Genomic DNA, 19,306 nt, shown 5'->3' with positions numbered 1-19,306 from the left:
TGCCACCTCCACTGCCCCCAGATTTTGAGGGCCGCCACCACCACTGGGCTCGTGGTATACCTTCTTGGAGGGAGCGGCAGCGGCGCCGTTGCCAGCGCCCCCAGACTCGTACCCACACAGGACGCCGTCTCCAGCCTCTTCCATGCAGCCCCCTCCATCACCCACTTGCGCACCATTGTCGCATTGGCGGCCCAGTAGTACCCACAGAGGTTGGGCAGCGCCAGCCCCCCCCTATCTCTACTCCGCTCCAGGAACATCCTTCTCACCCTCTGAGTCCCTCGCGCCCACACAAACCCCAATATACTCCTGTTAACCCGCCTGAAAAAAGCCTTCGGGATAAACACTGGGAGGCACTGGAACAGGAACAAAAACCTTGGGAGCACCGTCATTTTGATTGGCTGCACCCTACCCGCCAGGGACAGCGGCAACGTGTCCCACCTCTTGAACTCCTCCTCCATTTGCTCCACCAGCCTTGTAAAGTTAAGCCTATGCAGGGCCCCCCAGCTCCTGGCCACCTGGACCCCCAAATATCTGAAACTCCTCTCTGCCCTTTTTAGTGGGAGCTCACCAATCCCCCTCTCCTGGTCCCCTAGCTGAACTACGAACAGCTCGCTCTTCCCCATATTGAGCTTGTACCGCGAAAAGTCCCCGAATTCCCTAAGCATCCTCATTACCTCTGGCATTCCTCCCACTGGGTCCGCCACATACAGCAGCAGGTCGTCCGCATAAAGCGACACTCTATGCTCCTCCCCACCCCGCACCAACCCTCTCCAGTTCCTCGACTCTCTTAGTGCCATAGTCAGGGGTTCAATCGCCAGTGCGAAGAGCAGGGGGGACAGGGGACACCCCTGTCTCGTCCCTCGGTGCAACCGAAAGTACTCGGACCTCCTCCTATTTGTGGCCACACTCGCCATCGGGACCTCCTACAACAGCCTAACCCACCTGACAAACCCCTCCCCAAACCCGAACCTTTTCAGCACCTCCCACAGGTACCCCCACTCTACCCTATCGAAGGCTTTCTCGGCGTCCATCGCCACCACTATCTCCGCCTCGCCCTCCCTCGCCGGCATCATGAAAATGTTCAAAAGCCTCCGCACATTCGCGTTCAACTGTCTCCCCTTCACAAACCCCGTCTGGTCTTCATGGATGATCTGCGGCACACAATCATCAATCCTCGTGGCTAAGACCTTCGCCAGCACCTTGGCATTTACATTTAGCAAGGATATCGGTCTGTAAGACCCACATTGCAGGGGATCCTTGTCCCGCTTCAGGATCAAGGAGATCAGTGCCCGGGACATCGTCGAGGATAAAGCCCCCCCCTCCCTTGCCTCATTGAAGGTCCTAACTAACAGCGGGCCCAACAGGTCCATATATTTTTTATAGAACTCGACCGGGAAACTGTCCGGCCCCGGTGCCTTCCCCGCCTGCATGCTTCCTATCCCTTGATCAGCTCCTCCAGCCCAATCGGGGGCCCCCAGTCCCGCTACTAGTCCCTCTTCCACCTTTGGAAACCTCAATTGGTCCAGGAAACGGCCCAACCCTCCCTCCTCCTATGGGGGCTCGGATCGGTACAATTCCTCGTAGAAGTCCCTGAAGACCCCATTGATGCCAACCCCACTCCGCACCACGCTCCCTCCCCTATCCTTAACTCCCCCGATCTGCCTAGCTGCGTCCCGCTTCCGAAGCTGATGCGCCAGCATCCGGCTTGCCTTTTCCCCATACTCGTAGAACGCTCCCTGGGCCTTCCTCCACTGCACCTCCGCCTTCCTGGTGGTCACCAGGTCGAATTCGGCCTGGAGGCTGCGTCTCTTCCTCAACAATCCTTCCTCTGGTTCTTCCGCATACCTCCTGTCTACCCTCACCATCTCCCCCACCAGCCTCTCCCTCTCCCCCGGCTCCTTGTGGGCCCTGATGGAGATCAGCTCTCCTCTCACCACCGCCTTCAGTGCCTCCCATACCATCCCCACTCGGACCTCCCCGTTGTCGTTGGTCTCCAAGTACCTCTCTATTCTTCCTCGGACCCGCTTGCTCACCTCCTCGTCCGCCAACAGCCCCACCTCCAAGCGCCACAGCGGGCGCTGGTCCCTCTCCTCCCCATCTCCAAGTCCACCCAATGTGGGGCGTGGTCCGAAATGGCTATTGCCGAATGCTCGGTATCCTCTACTCTCGCTATCAGCACCCTACTCAAAATGAAAAAGTCGATTCGAGAATAAGCCTTATGGACATGTGAGAAGAATGAAAATTCCCTAGCCCCCGGCCTTGCAAATCTCCAAGGGTCCACCCCTCCCATTTGGTCCATAAATCCCCTCAACACTCTAGCCGCCGCCGGCTTCCTACCCGTCCTAGACCTGGAGCGATCCAGTGCAGGATCCAACACAGTGTTAAAGTCTCCCCCCATTATCAGGCCCCCCACTTCCAAGTCTGGGATCCGACCCAACATACGCCGCATAAAACCCGCATCGTCCCAGTTCGGAGCATACACATTGACCAGTACCACCCTCTCTCCCTGCAACTTACCACTTACCATTATGTACCTACCGCCATTATCTGCCACAATGCTCGACGCCTCGAATAACACCTTCTTTCCCACCAAGATCGCCACCCCTCGATTTTTGGCATCTAGCCCCGAGTGAAACACCTGACCTACCCACCCTTTCCTCAGTCTTACCTGGTCTGCAACCTTCAGGTGTGTCTTCTATAGCATAACCATATCCACCTTGAGCCCCTTCAGGTGCGCGAACACGTGGGCCCGCTTAACCGGCCCATTCAGTCCCCTTACATTCCAGGTTATCAGCCGGATCAGGGGGCTACCCGCCCCTCCCCCGCCGACTAGCCATGACCCCTCCTCGGCCAGCCACGCGCCCGCACCCACACCCGGCCCGTTCCCCACAGCGGCATACCCCCGTCTTGACCCACCCCACTCGCTCCAGCTCCTCCTTGATCTTAGCAGCAGCCACGCCCCCCACCCCCAGTCTTCAGCGCTGGAAAACATCCCGCGCTCTCCACCTACCAGGCCCCGCTCCCAACCAAAACAGTGCCCAACCCGCCCCATCCACCCTCCCCAACCCGAAAGAGAAAAACACAGAGAAAAAGAAACCCAAAACAATGCAAAGGCCCTCCCCCGAACCAAAAATAGGCATAACATAACCACTGCAGTCCCCAATCGCCCATCTCGACCCTCAGTCTGTGTCCAGCTTCTCGGCCTGAACAAAGGCCCACGCCTCCTCCGGAGACTCAAAATAATGGTACCGGTCCTTGTTGGTAACCCACAATCGCGCCGGCTGCAACATGCCAAACTTCACCCCCTTCCTGTGCAGCACCGCCTTCGCTCGTTTGTACCCGGCCCTCCTCTTCGCCACCTCCGCACTCCAGTCCTGATATATCCGAACCTCCGCGTTCTCCCACCTGCTGCTCCTCTCCTTAGCCCACCTGAGCACACACTCCCGATCGACGAACCGATGGAACCCCACCAGCACCGCCCGCGGAGGCTCGTTAGCCTTGGGCCTCCTCGCCAACACTCTATGGGTCCCTTCCAGCTCCAGGGGCCCCTGGAAGGACCCCACTCCCATCAGCGAGTTTAACATGGTGACCACATAGGCCCCCTTGTCCGGCCCCTCCAGCCCCTCCGGGAGGCCTAGAATCCGCAGATTCCTCCGCCTCGACCGATTCTCCATCTCCTCTAACCGCTCCTGCCATTTCTTGTGGAGCGCCTCGTGCGCCTCCACCTTTACCGCCAGGATTAAGATCTCGTCCTCATTGTCAGAGATCTTTTGTTGAGCCTCTCGGATCGCCACCCCCTGGGCCGTCTGTGTCTCCAGCAGCTTATCAATAGAAGTCTTCATCGGCTCTAGCAGGTCCGTTTTAATCTCTCTGAGGCAGCGCTGGATACCCTCCTGTTGCTCCTCCGCCCACTACTTCCACGCTGCCTGGTCTCCGCCCGCCGCTATTTTGTCCTTCTTCCCTCCCTTCTTCTGGTCCACCACCACCTTTTCTGTCACCCCGCTCCTAGTTAAAGCCATATACTGATGGGGAGCTATTATTAACTCCTTCTCACACCGGGAAACGTCGAAAAAGTGCCCTTGGGGGCCCTGAAAAGAGCCCAAAAGTCTTGAGAGGGAATCCTTTTGTCAGTGTTCGCTTCACCAATCTGCCCCAAAATGTCTGTGGAAACTCCTGAAAAAGGTCTAAGAGTCCGTTCCAGACGGGAGCTGCCGAATGCGCGACCTACTCCTCCATGGCCGCCACCGGAAGCTCGTCCCCACTTCTTCAGTGGCCTTGGTGAGATCTTTTCACAGTTGTTCCCTCTGCTGTTAGAATTCACTTTTGATAAAGGCCCTCAGGTCAGTTTGCAGCTTTAAGCTTGCCCTTCCCCCGCCTGCATGCTGGAAGAGGCCCTGTTTATCCTGTTGCAGCCAAATCTTTTACTGTTTCTGCCGGGTCTGGTAGCCAAAAGACATAACATTCCTGGGGGACACTGTCAGGGGAATGTTGCAGTCTTCTTGCCACACCGGGAAATGTCAAACAAATGCCGTGGGGGCCCTGTAAAAGAGCCCAAAAGTCCGTTCCAAGCGGGAGCTACCGAATATGTGACCTAGCTCTGCATAGCCGCACCTGGAAGTCCGAGCAGGAGGTTTTTAAAAGAATCTCAACATGTTTCTGGTTAAGGAGGTCACTAATTTGGTAAATAGTTACTATTCACTAGTCTCCCTTATTGCTGAAAAATGAATTTGCCATTTGTGAAATGTCTTGGAAACAAGTGTTATTTCATTTTATTCTCAGTGACGGGCGACTGCTACAACCTGCTCAGGTATGTGACATACTCAAGGCAGTTATAATGATCATCTGCTTTGTTATGATGCACTACGTGGATTATTCCATGATGTACCATCTCATTAGAGGACAATCTGTCATCAAACTCTACATCATCTACAATATGTTAGAGGTATGTAAGCTTGACAAAGTAACATTTTCCCAGCTAGGTTGATACAATTGAAAATTAATTTGTTTAAAAATCTTATTTAGACACTTTGGTTATGTGGTTTGTAGGGAAATTAAGACTGATCAGAGCAAGGTATGTTGCTTATGCTGAAACCAACAGGATATCCATTTGTTTTAATTACACATTTCGACTTGGTATTCCTGATATAAACAACACATAAACAGAACAAAGAACAGTGCAGCACAAGAGCAGGCCCTTCGGCCCTCCAAGCCTGCGCCGACCATGGTACCTGCCTAATCTAAAACTGTATGCACTTGCGGAGACTGTAACCTTCCATTCCCACCCTATTCATATATTTGTCTGGATGCCCCTTAAATGTCGCTATCGTACCTGCTCCCACCACCTTCCCAGGCAGCGTGTTCCATATATTTACCACCCTCTGTGTTTAAAAAAAAAAAAAAAAAAAAAAAATTGCCTCGCACATCAGTTCTAAACTTTTACCCACGAACTTTAAACCTATATGCCCCGAGTACTTGACTGTCCTAGCCTAGGGAAGAGCATCTGACTATCCACTCTGTCCATGCCACTCATAATCTTGATGACATCTATCAAGTCGCCTCTCAACCTCCGTCGTTCCAGTGCGAACAGACCGAGTTTATCGAACCTCTCCTTGTAGCTAATTCCCTCCATATCAGGCGACATCCTAGTAAACCGCTTCTGTACCCACTCCAAAGCATCCACATCCTTCTGGTAGAGTGGCGACCAGAATTGTACACCATATTCCAAATGAGGCCTAACCAAGATCCTGTACAGCTGCAACATGACTTGCCAATTTTTATATTCAATGCCCTGACCGATGAAAACCAACATGCCTTATGCCTTCTTGACCACCTTATCCACATGCATTGCCACTTTCAGTGATCGGTGGACATGCACGCCCAGATCTCTCTGCCTGTAAGTACTCGCAAGAGTTCTACCATTTACTGTGTAATGCCTACATGCATTGGACCTTCCAAAGTGCATTATCTCACACTTGTCTGGATTAAGCTCCATCTGCCATTTGTCCACACAAGTCTTCAACCAGTTTATATCCTGCTGTATCTTCTGATAATCCTCTTCACTATCCGCAACTCCACCAATTTTTGTGTCATCTGCGAAATTACTAATCAGAGCAGCTACATTTTCTCTCAAATCATTTATATACACCACGAACAACAAAGGCCCCAAAAGGATCCCTGTGGAATGCCACTGGTCACAGCCTTCCATTCAGAAAAGCACCCTGCTACTGCTATCCTCTGTCTTCTGCGCCCAAGCCAGTTCTGTATCCAATATGCCAGCTCTCCTCTAATCCCATGTGACTTCACCTTTTATACCAGTCTACCATGAGATACTTTGTCAAAAGCTTTACTGAAGTCCATGTATACAACATCTACTGCCTTTCCCTCTTCCATCATCTTTGTCACTTCCTCGTAAAACTCGATCAAATTAGTGAGGCATGACCTCCCCTTCACAAAACCATGCTGTCCATCACTAATAAGTCCATTTGTTTCCAAATGTGAGTAAATCCTATCTCTAAGAATCTTTCCCAATAATTTCCCTACCACTGACGTAAGGCTCACCGGCCTATAATTTCCTGGATTATCCCTGCTGCCCTACTTAAACAATGGAACAACATTGGCTACTCTGCAGTCCTCTGGAACTTCACCTGCAGCCAATGAGGTTAGAAAGATTATTGTCAAGGCCCCAGCCATTTCCTCCCTTGCCTCCCTCAGTCTGGGGTAGATCCCATCAGGCCTGGGGACTTATCTACTTTAATGTTTTTTAAGATGCCTAACACCTCTTTATTAATATCAACATGACTCAGCATATCTACACATTCTACCCTATACTCCTCATCAACCAAGCCCTTCTCTTTGGTGAATACTGAGGCAAAGTATTAATTTAGTATCTCTCCTATTTCCTCTGGTTCCATACATAGATTCCCTCCAATATCCTTGAATGGACCAACCCTTCCTCTGGCTACTCTCTTGCTCTTTACATATGTATAAATTGCCTTAGGATTTTCCTTAATCCTGTTTGCCGACGACATTTTATGACCACTTTTAGCCTTCCTAACTCCTACCTTAAGTTCTTTCCTACTTTATATTCTTCAAGGGCTTCATTTGGCCTAAGCTTTTTAGACCTTACGAATGCTTCCTTTTTCTTTTTGCCAAGGTTCAGAATATCTCTCTTTATCCAGGGTTTCCTATACATGCCACCCTTATCTTTCATCCTCACAGGTACATGCCAGTCCTGAATTCTAATCAACTGACATTTGAAAGCCTCCCACATGCCGGATGTTGATTTTCCCTCAAACAACCTTGCCCAGTCAACACTCTCCAGATTTTGCCTAATGCTGTTGCAATTAGCCTTCCCCAAGTCTAACACCTTCACCTGAGGACCACTCTTGTCCTTTTCCATAAGCAGCTTAAAACTTACAGAATTATGATCACTGTTCCCAAAATGATCTCCTACTGAAACTTCAATCACCTGGCTGGGCTCATTTCCCAGCACCAGATCTAATATGGCCCCTTCCCGAGTTGGGCTATTTTCATATTGTTTCAAGAAACCCTCCTGAATGCTCCTTACAAATTCTGCTCCATCATTGCCTCCAGCAGTAAGTGTGTCCCAATCAATATAGGGAAAGTTAAAATCACCCACCACAACAACCCTGTTGTTGATGCATCTTTCCAAGATCTGTCTGTATATCTGCTCCTCTATCTCCTGCTGGCTGTGAGGAGGTCTGCAGTAAATCCCCAACATTTGTGACTGCACCCTCCCTATTCCTGAGCTCTACCCATTTGCCTCGCTGACTGAACTCTCCAAGGTGTCCTCCCTCCAGCACAGCTGTGATATTCTCCTTAACCAATAATGCAACTCCCCCACCCCTTTTGCATGCCTGTTGCATTACTAATATTCTTAATTTTTTAGTTTCAAAATGTTATATAAAACACGCACGCAGCTGTAAGTCCATAGAATTGTGACATTAGCAAACACCTTGCAATTGTCCAGTGCTATAGACTTGTCCTCAGTTTATTTGATTGCAATCAATCTTCCAAGAAAATAAAACTGAATTATATTACCTATTTCTGTCTATGTGCAAAAAGGTACATGGTGATTGGAGAACATCGAGTTGCAGCATAACAACAACAATGGAGAAGCAGCTGGGGAGCCCAGGGCAGCCGAAACCCTGTTAAAATCTAAAAGTTCCCCTTCCACATTTTTTCATTTTCTCTCTATCCTTTATATATATATATATCTGCTTCTCCACCCCCTCTCTTTTATTTTCTCCCTCTCCTGCATCCCCCATCCTGTTTTTTTCACTCTTGCTCCTGCCCATTCTCTCTTCCTCCTCTTTTCTCTCCTGCCCTGCCTTGCATTCTCCCGCTTTGGCAGCACTCCTGCCGGCTTTCACCTCGCAATCTCTCTCTTTTTCCCGCCTTTCTCCCTCTCTCTCCCTCTCAAATTTGGTTAATCTCTCTATTAGCTATTTTGCAACCATTCTGTAAGACTTGTGCATCAACTTGTGCACCCATTAACATTCACAATGAAGTGACTCTTCCACATCCACCTAAGTTCTCAACCTATTTTTATTGTATGCCGCTTAAATACATTGCAAAAAGACATCTGCATTGAACCTGTACCTTATCCATCTATTATTTACTTTCACCTACTGCTGATATGTTTTATTTGCTGTCATTTAGCCTTGCCTATGTTCATCCCATTGAAATGAGTTAGCATCCAGTTAAACACCTGTCACTTTTCATTAGTATTTATAAAAACTGAAACCATGTACAAAACATATTCATTGTGTGACAAATATTTGATGTATTTTTTTACTGGGATTGGATGACTTTAGAGAACATTCCATTAATATTAATACAGCAATCTGATTATTCTGTAGGTAGCAGATCGCCTTTTTTCTTCCTTCGGACAAGATATTTTGGATGCATTGTATTGGACAGCTACAGAACCTAAAAAGAAAAAACGAGCTCACATTGGGGTGATCCCTCACTTCTTCATGGCTGTGCTTTATGTCTGTATCCTTTGGTTAAGTCTTATCAAAGCTTCGGGATTTATTTATTTTTCTCAAATATTTTATTGAAGCATTTGTAATTTTTACAGTTTAGCACTTTAACATTCCTTAAACAACCTCGTGGGCCGACACACGCAAAAAACCTAAAAACAATGTCCCTTACTACCCTCGCCCTATTTCCTAATTACCCGTGTACTGAGTTCCCTGTCCTTGTCTTACACTACCATGCCTTCCACCCCCCCCCCACTGCTGAAGTTCAATTTTCCTTGAACAAGTCGATGAATGGCTGCCACCTCTGGGCGAACCCCTGAATTGATCCTTTCAAGGAGAACTTAATCTTTTCCAGCCTGAGAAACCCCGCCATGTCGCTGACCTATGCTCCTGACTTTGGGGGTTCCGAGTCTCTCCATCCCAGCAAAATCCGTCTCCGGGCCACCAGGGAGGAGAAGGCCAGAACCTGCCTCCGGACAAAGCCCCGTATCTGTAGGCACCGAAACCCGTTCCCACCCGACAACTCAAACTCCTCCTCTAATGCCTCCAGGCTCTGGAAACCCTCCTGAATGAAGAGATCACTAAATCTCTCAATCCCCGCCCACTGTCGCCTCCTAAAGCACCCATCCAGCCCCCCCCCCCCCCCCCCCCCCCCCCCCGGAACAAAACGATGATTGTCACAGATCGGTGACCACACTGACTCCCCCTCCAATCTCATGTGCTGTCTCCATTGTCCCCACACCCTCAGGGCTGCCACTACCACTGGGCTTGCGGAGTACTGAGCCGGCGAGAACGGCAGGAGTGCCGTCAATAAAGCCTCCAAATCTGTATCCTTACAGAATGCCGCCTCCACTCGCTCCCAAACCGACCCCTCCCCACTACCCACTTCGTTTCGGGATTTATTGACCGGTTTAACAATTTTGGTTGTAAATTAAGTTCAGCATGCTAGGGGCCTGATCTAACGGGAACAGAGTCTCATAGCAAGAGCGTTTAGCCGCATATTTCCCGGCGCTCAGCGCCGAGCAACACCCTGCTATCTAACGTCCATCCGGTTAGACACGGGGGCCCCAGCAGGGAACTTGCGCCCAAGGCCACACTCAGCCCCGTTTTCTGCACTGAAGAGCTCCGCTCGGTGGAACTCTTCAGTGCAGCGATAGATTGGGGCGCCACCGATCTCTCGAGCTCCTGACAAGACCCCCGAATTCCCCCAAGCCTCAATTAACTATAAGGGGGTCCCTGGCCCCCCCGCACCCGTGCAGTGCACACCGGAACAGATCACCACCGTGTAAAAAATTCCAGCTTGACACTGCCAGTCTGGCACGCTGGCAGTACCCCTGACAGTGCCACCTGAGCACATTGTCAGTGCCTGGATGGCACCCCAGTGGCACTGCCAGGGTGCCAGACGGGCAGTGCCATGGTAACTGGGTGACACCAGCAGTGCCAGGGACCATCCCGCCCCAGAGGGCAAACATCTGGGGGCCTCCAATTATCTGGGAGACCCAACGAATGCTGTTTCGTTTGTGGAGGCCAGTACTGAACGGCACTCGCCCGAGGACCCCCGAAGGGAATAGATCCCAACGCCATGGTTACCTCAGGGAACTGCATATTAGAGTGAAACTAGCTGTTTGGCCAGAAGGTGATCCCGCCCACAATGGATGGGCTTCACATCGCAATGTCTCGTGAGATCGCTTTAGATTTTGCGAGACGTAGCAAGTCGGGTAGATCCTGGGAGAGGGGTGCCCTGGCTGTTGGTGGTCACGCGCCGTGGAGCGCAGCTTTTTGGGGGCAGTGTGACCGATAGACCGTGCCCTCAATTTAGTTTTTAATGTATCGTTGCATAAACTGTATTGAAAGGTTTTTAAAAAAATTTAGAGTACCCAATTTTTTTTTCCCAATAAAGGGCCAATTTGGTGTGGCCAATTGAACTACCCTGCACTTATTTTTGGGTTGTGGGGGTGAGACCTACGCAGACATGGGGAGAATGTACAAACTCCACGTGGCTAGAACTGTGTTGAAAGTTGGATTTTGGTTTCTGTACCATTTTGTACGCACTTATTACTTTCTGTTCCTGAAAGGCACTTGGGCACTGTTGAATAGTTTTGAAGTATGATGCAAATGTAACCAATGCCATGCACAAGTGTATCAAAGTGTGATATGGGCTGCCAAGATGCAGTGGCAAATGCAATGTTATACTGGACAATATTTGCTGTCAAAGTAATTGAGAGATTAATTGTGCTCACCTTTACGCTACAGCAACTTCAGGCAAGGGTAGCTGCATGGTTAAGCAAGGAAATCAGAAGTTTGAGTATTTTGGTGGTGTAGGAGGGAGGGTTTCAGATTTCTGGATCATTGGAATCTCTTCCGGGGCAGGTGGGACCTGTACAAAAAGGACGCGTTGCATCTAAACTGGTGGGGCACCTTTATCTTGGCTGGGAGATTTGCTAGAGTCACTGGGGATGATTTAAACTAGCATGGCAGGGGGGTGGGAACCAGAATGTTAGCTTAGAAGGTGTAATAACTGAAGGAGAAATAGAGAACCAAAATAAGCAACTATGGGCACTATTTCCCCCCCCCCCCCCCCCAAACGCCGGGTGGGAGAATTGCCGGGGCGCCGTGCGAATCGCGCCACGCCGCCCCGACCCCCGCACGCAATTCTCCCACCCCCCGGAAACTAACGCCACGCGATTCGCACCGGGCCGCTAGGAGAACCGGCGAGTGGCGATTCTCTGGCCGGATGGGCCGAGTGGCTGCTATGATACGACAGGTTCCCGCTGGTGCCGTCCACCCTGGTCGCTGACGTGCGGCGGGAACGCTGAGGGGGTGGCCTGTGGGGGAGGGTGGGGGGCTCCTTCACAGGGGTGGCCTCCGATGGGGTATGGCCCGCGATCGGGGCCCACCGATTGGCGCCCCCCCGGGCCTACCTCCTTCCGCGCGTGGCCCCAGATCACCGGCCCCATGTTGGTGAGGGGCCGGCGTGCGTAAGACGTTCCCCGCGCATGCGCAGGATGGCACGGCCCAAATGCGCATGCGCAGGATTGGGCTGCCCCAACTGCACATGTGCGGGTTGGCGCGGCGCCCATTTGGCACCACGTAAGGACACTGGAGCGGCGTGAACCACTCCAGCGCTGTGCTGGCCCCCTGTGGGGGCCAGAATAGGGCGTGCCCAGGCCCTGTTCGTGCCCGGGCCCTGTTCGCGCCGTCGTGAAACGCGACGGTGTTCAGGACGGCGGGAACACTTGGCCTCCATATCGGAGAATCGCCGCCTACATCACCCTCAGGCAGAGCAAAAAAGGTGACAAGTGTGAGAAGGGAGGTGTTCAATGCAGGATTGAGGGTGTTGTACCTAAATGCACGCAGTATACGAAACAAGCTAAATGAGCCTGTAAAACACATTGAAATTGGCCGGTACAATGTTGTAGGCATCACAGAGACGTGGCTGCAAAGGGATCAGGGCTGGCATGTAAATATCCAAGGATATGTGTCCTATCGAAAGGACAGGCAGATGGGCAAAGGGGGTTAGTAAGGAATGAAGTTAAATCGATAGCAAAGAGCGATATAGGATCAGAAGACATAGAATCTGTGTGGGTTGAATTCAGGAATTGCAAAGGGAAAATGACCCTGATGAGAGTAATGTACAGGCCCCCTAGCAGTAGTCAGGATGCGGGGCAGCAAGTAAATCAGGAGATAGAAAAGGCATGTAAAAAAGGCAATATTACAATAATCATGGGGACTTCAATATGCAGATGGACTGGGAAAATCAAGTTGGGAGTGGATCCCAAGAAAAGGAATTTGTGGAATGTCTAAGAGATGGTTTTTTGGAGCAGCTTGTGACAGCGTACTAGGGAATAGGCAATTCTGGATCTGATGACGTGTAATGAGGCAGACTTGATTAGGGAACTTAAGGTGAAGGAACTCTTGGGGAGCATTGACCACAATATGATAGAATTTACCCTGCAGTTTGAGAGGGAGAAGCTGCAATAAGATGTAATGGTATTACAATTAAGTAAGGGTAACCACACAGACATGAGGGAGGAGCTGGCCAGAACTAATTGGAAAAGGAGCCTTGCACGGAAGACTGTGGAACAGCAATGGCAGGAGTTTTGGGGGGTTATTCGGGAGGCACAACAGAAATTCATCCCAAGGAGGAGGAAACATGCCAAAGGGGAGGCCAAGGCATCCACGGCTGACTAGAGAAGTCAAGGACAGCATAAAAACAAAAGAAAAAGCATACAAAGTGGCGAGAATTAGTGGGAAGCCAGAGGATTGGGCAGCCTTTAAAAGCGAGCAGAAGACAACTAAAAAAGCAATAAGGGGGGAGAAGATGAAATATGAGTGCAAGCTAGCTAGTAATATCAAGGAAGATGGGAAGAGATTTTTTTAAAAGAGAAGAGGTGAGAGAGAGGCAAAAATAGACATTGGACCACTGGAAAATGTGGCTGGAGAAGTAATAATAGGAAACAAAGAAATGACAGACAAACTGAATAGTTACTTTACATCAGTCTGCATGGTGGAAGACACCAGTGGGATGCCAGAGCTCCAGGAGAATCAGGGGGCAGAGGTAAATGCAGTAACCATCACTAAGGAGAAGGTTCTGGGGAAACTGTAAGGTCTGAAGGTGGATAAATCACCGGGACCGCATGGACTACACCCCAGGGTTCCAAAAGAGATAGCTGAGGAGATTATGGAGGCATTGGTGATGATCTTTCAGGAATCATTGGAAGCAGGAAGGGTCCCAGAGGACTGGGAAGTGGCTAATGTAACACCGCTGTTTAAGAATGGAGGGAGGCAGAAGACGGGAAATAATAGGCTGGTTAGCCTGACTTCAGTCATTGGTAAGATTTTAGAGTCCATTATTAAAGATGAAATGGCGGAGTATTTGGAAGTGCATGATAAAGTAGGACTGAGTCAGCACGGCTTCGTCAAGGGGAGGTCATGTCTGACAAATCTGGGGACTTGATTCTTGAAGGTTTTTTTTCGAACTCCTGCACTATACAGCAGAGAAAGCCACCGGTGGCATCTACACCGCTTTTCCCGTCTGCCATCGGCCTGTGTATCTGATTTTGCATTGAATTCATCTACGCTATTTATCATTTTTTTTCTGTGCCCTTGTGATGTGAATTTCACAATCTTTCAATAAATTTGATTTGAGGAAATATGCAGTTCCTTTCCCTATCACGGAGGTTCCATATGCCGTGCTGCAGCATTATCAGCTTACACTTAATGATAATCTTTATTGTCACAAATAGGCTTACATTAACACTGCAATGAAGTTACTGTGAAAAACCTCTAGTCGCCACATTCCGCCGCTTGTTTGGGTACACGGAAGATTTCAGAATGTCCAATTCACCGAACAGCATGTCTTTCGGGACTTGTGGGAGAAAACTGGAGCACCGGAGGAAACCCATGCAGACACAGGGAGACCATGCAGACTCTGCACAGACAGTGACCCAACCCGGAAATCGAACCTGGGACCCTGGCGCTGTGAAGCAACAGTGCTAACCACTGTGCTAGCTGCAAATTATAATTACAATTAAACCGGCAAGGCAAGTCCAGCTACCCTAGTACAACAAATTATGGCTCAATGATGCATGAAAAATTATACAAGCCTGTTGGAAGAAGTCTGGAACTCTGCTAAATGCAATCTTGTTTAGTCAGGTAGCAAAATGTAAAACAAAAATGGTAGTTCTCGAAGATGCCTTTAAGCTGAAAATTTTCTTTTCATATATTTTTAAATGTAACAAGTTTATTGTAATATGTTGTCATATCCACACTCAGATATTTTCTAGAACAATAAACTATTTTTCTAATTATTTTGTAACTTCTGGCACACTGTTTCTGTGTTTTTGTTTTCCTCTGTTTTTCTTTGCTGTTTTGTTCTAACCTTAACACGTTTATTACAGTCCTTCATACAATTCTGGTCATGGTGCAAGCAACAACTTTGAATGTTGCTTTTAACTCCCACAACAAGTCATTACTTACCATCATGATGTCGAACAATGTGAGTATTTGTGTGCCTCATTTTCAAGCATGGGTTTTTTCAGCTTTATTTAACTTCAGTCTGATACCCAATCTGACTTTCAATCTTTTTTTTTAATAAAGATTCCAAACTTTACAAGCGTATAAATTTTAAGGATAGCTGAAATGCATAGCTTTCAAATTTACCTCTGTATGCTGGGATGATATTGTCTAGTGTTTTTAAAACTATACAATGTTGCAAAACCGAAGCAGCCCATTCAATACATAATAACTCTTTGATAGAGCTATCCAAAATTTCACTCCCCTGGACTATCTCAAATTCTGTAATTTTTTAAAATTCAAGTATTTATTCAGTTCATGGTTGAATGTTGCGACCACTACCCTTTCAAGCAGTGCACTTAGGATCACGTAATTCAATTCATTGTATGTGTAAAAGATAAATGCTTCCTGATGTCAGTTCTGATTATTTTGCTGGTCACCGTAAATCTGTAGCCTCTGTAATTGATACATCTGCCACTGGAAACAGTTACTCCCCATTTACGCTTGATTTTTAAAAATCAGAATGATTAGGATATTGGGATATTCCAATCAATGTAAACTCTGACAATAAATTATCTTTTGCAACAAAGATAACCCAACCAATATCTAACCTGTGACTGCACAGTATTTGGCAGGTGCTTGACAATTACGTTGCTCATATACAGGATTTTATTTTCATTTTCTCTCTTTTGCATTGGTACCAATTTTAAAACGGAACATCATCCCAGACATTGTACTCTTATTTAAAAGCAAAAAATTCATGTTGTTGATTATATTTATTATGATAATTTATACACATTTAATATGTCCTAATTGAATTTTAAACTTTTTTCTAAATCAGTTTGTAGAAATAAAAGGAAGTGTTTTCAAGAAGTTTGAGAAGAACAATCTGTTTCAGATGTCCAACAGTGGTATGTACAGTTCCACCGATTTAGTTTGTAAAATAATCTACAGCTGAGTTTGAAAAAAATGGTACCATTAATTTTATGAAATTGAAATCTATTCATTAGTCTTGATTCAAATTGGCAGGTACAGTTTAGTACCATTGTCATTTTACATGTTAAAGGTGCTATGTGAATCTAACTACAAAACCAAAAATGTCTACTGTCTGATATGATTCTGCGATTGGGCAGCATTTTCTGAACAATTACATGAATAGTTACACTAACAACCATTTAAAAATAATCAGTTGAGCTTGTAGCATGGCTCATTTACGCTTGCTAGAAAAAGGCACACATTCATACAAAGAGACATGGGGCGGGATTCTCCGACCCCCCCCGTCGGGACGGAGAATCGCCGGGGTTGACGTGAATCCCGCCCCTGCCGGCTGCCGAAATCTCCAGCGCCGGGGATTTGGCGGGGGCGGCAGATGGCAGCGGCCCCTCCCGCCGATTCTCCGGCTCGCAATGGGCCAAGTGGCCGCCCGTTTTCGGCTGGTCCCACCGGCGTAAATTAGAGTAGGTACTTACCGGCGGGACCTGACGGCGCGGGCGGCCTCTGGGGGGCGAGGGGGGGGGGGGGGATGGGATCTGGCTCCGGGCTGTGCCCCCATGGTAGCCTGGCCCGCGATCGGGGCCCACCGATCTGCGGGCGGGCCTGTGCCGTGGGGGTATTCTATTCCTCCGCGATGGCCGACGTGGAGAAGATCCCCTCCTGCGCATGCGCTGGGATGACGCCACCACACGCTGGCGCTCCCATGCATGCGCCAACTCGTGCCAGCCGGCGGATGCCCTTCGCCGCCGGTTGGCGTGGCGCCAAGCCCCTTCCCCGCCGGCTGGCACGGCGCAAACCACTCCGGGGCCAGCCTAGCCCCTGAAGGTCCAGAGGATTCCGCACCTTTGGGGTGGCCCGATGGCAGAGTGGTTCACGCCACTCCTCGGCGCTGGGACCCCCCGCCCCGCTGGATAGGGGAGAATCCCGCCCCTGTTCTCTGCAATATGTTCAGACCTTGCGCATTTTCTGAATTACCCAGGTTCATGGGGAGCCTTTCATTCCATGTTGTTTTCTCCATGATAATGCTTCGGCCAATCAGAGTCAGAATCAACCAACCAATCAACACATTTTTCTCCTGCAATATAAATTCTTGTAATTGTTTGAAACTTTACATTCTTGCGTTTCCATGACCAAAGCTTCAACTATATATCTCTCTTTTCAGCAATATACAAATACTAGTTTTTATTCTGGATGCCATGGGGAAATTCCAGCCAAAACGCCCTTGAAATAGTTTACACCAAGTTTATGCATAAGTGTTTTGTGTAATCACAAATTTAAGATCTTCAATGAAACAGCACAATTTGGCAGCATAATGGATAATTTTGTTTCCCTTTCCACTTTCCATTAAAATGGTTCATTGTATTTAAGAAGGGTAGGTAACCTGGTGAAATTTTATCAACATAAATTTATCACCAAAAATAAGCATTTTTATTCAGCATGTCCAACCCTCCACCTATGAGTAACCTGATTTTAAAATTGCTGAAAATTACTTTTTATATAAAAGAATACACTTAACCATTTGTCATTTCCATACTGAATTATTAGCTTGCACCGGATAGTTTCTGAGTAAATTTTTCTAAATACACGTTTTCATTGGTTTTCACATTTTTATGTTATACATTTCAGTTTAGAACATAAGAACATAAGAATTAGGAACAGGAGTAGGCCATCTGGCCCCTCGAGCCGGCTCCGCCATTTAATGAGATCATGGCTGATCTTTGTGGACTCAGCTCCACTCTCCGGCCCGTACACCATATTCCCGAATCCCTTTATTCTTTAGAAAGGCATCTATCTTTTTCTTAAAAACGTTTAAAGAAGGAGCCTCAACTGCTTCACTGTTGAGTTTGCGCATTAAATGACAAGTGTCATAACCATGTATAATATCAAACAACAGCCACCAAGCTGGAATTAAAATGACAAAAGAGAGAGAGACCAAAGAGCGAGAAAAATAAAACACAAAAAACAAACAAACGAGGATCACTATACATATTTACATCTACATGTTTTGCCCCACCCCCTCCCATGTGGCTGTGGGCCCCATTTGGCTGATCTGCCTACGTTGCCCTGCCTAGTGTTGACCCTCGCGTGCATTTCCACGCGTAATGCTGCTCCCTCTGGTTCTCTGTTTGTCCTTGGGCCTTTTTGTGCTTTTGCGCCCCCCCAGATGGCGAATTTGATTTTCTCCAGTTGGAGAACTTCCAACAGGCTGGACAGCCAGCCTGCAGCTTTGGGTAGTGCTGTTCGCCAGCTGAGCAAGATTTTTCGGCAGGTGATTAGGGAGACAAAGGCTAGGGGGTCGGCACCACTCCCCATAAATAGTTTGGGCTAGGTTGAAACCCCAAAGACTGCCACTTTGGGCTTGGCTCCACCCTCACCCACACAAGCTTGGACATTCACTCCAAAGAAGGCTGTCCAGAACCCGACACGTCTGGGGAATGCCCAGAACATATGGGTGTGGTTGGCTGGGCCTCCCTTGCACAGTTCACATTTATCTCGCATCCGGGAAGAACCTGGTCCTTCGGGTTCTGGTTAGGTGCACTCTGTGCATTACCTTCAGCTGCATTAGGCTTAGCCTTGCACACGTGGAGGTGGAGTTTGTTGTTTTCAGTGCTTCGCTCCAGAGCACCCACCCTATCTCTATCCCTCGTTCTTCCTCCCATTTTTGCCCTGTCTCATCCAGTGGGAGGCGTGCCTTTAACAGTCGCCCACACAGATCCCTGCAGGCCCTCTCTCTTTGTCTCTGTCTCTGTCCCTGTCCCTGTCTCTCTCTCTCTCTCTCTCTCTCTCTCTTTCTCTTCTTCCCCCCAAAAGTCGCACGTGACCTACAGTTCATCTATCAATAAGTGTACGGCATCCGTGGGTATGTTGTTGTTTCCTTACGGAGGAAGTTTTTGACTTGTATGTGCCGTAATTCCCTATGGGCAGTTGAAACCTCTCCACTAGTTCATTTAGCATCACTAGTCTATCGTTCATGTAAAAGTCATTAACTGCCAATGTCCCCTGTGTCCCCCCCGTCCCATCCCCCCCCCGGCGTCGTGTCTTCACCTTTTAAAGTTGGCGTCCATTGTGGCTGGTGCGAACTTGTGATTGTTGCAGGTGGGGGCCATAGTGGACGTTTTGGTCAGACTAAAGTGTTGCCTTAGCTGGTTCCATGTCCAGAGCGTGGCTATTAACACTGGACTTGTTGGGTGCTTAGATGGCAGGGATTCGAGAGTTGTTGTGGCAAGGGCTCGGAGGGACATTCCAATGCAGGAGTTCACCTCCATTCTTACCCATTCTTCCTCCAGTTCCCT

At 48.6% G+C, this 19,306-nt stretch overlaps 1 protein-coding gene across 2 annotated transcripts in view; it reads left to right on the top strand.

The window, feature by feature from the left end:
• tapt1b (transmembrane anterior posterior transformation 1b) overlaps positions 1-19,306 on the top strand; it is a 191,612-nt gene that overhangs the window by 39,807 nt on the left and 132,499 nt on the right. For both annotated transcript variants that reach the window (XM_072496425.1, XM_072496424.1), the window contains exons 4-7: positions 4,780-4,942; positions 8,883-9,018; positions 14,906-15,003; positions 15,862-15,931. In XM_072496425.1, the coding sequence (XP_072352526.1) occupies positions 4,780-4,942; positions 8,883-9,018; positions 14,906-15,003; positions 15,862-15,931 (467 nt within the window). The remainder of the gene's footprint in view (positions 1-4,779; positions 4,943-8,882; positions 9,019-14,905; positions 15,004-15,861; positions 15,932-19,306) is intronic.

Source organism: Scyliorhinus torazame, chromosome 3, assembly GCF_047496885.1.
Source record: "Scyliorhinus torazame isolate Kashiwa2021f chromosome 3, sScyTor2.1, whole genome shotgun sequence".
NCBI lineage: Eukaryota > Metazoa > Chordata > Chondrichthyes > Carcharhiniformes > Scyliorhinidae > Scyliorhinus > Scyliorhinus torazame.
This window is presented reverse-complemented; position numbering and strand designations above follow the sequence as displayed.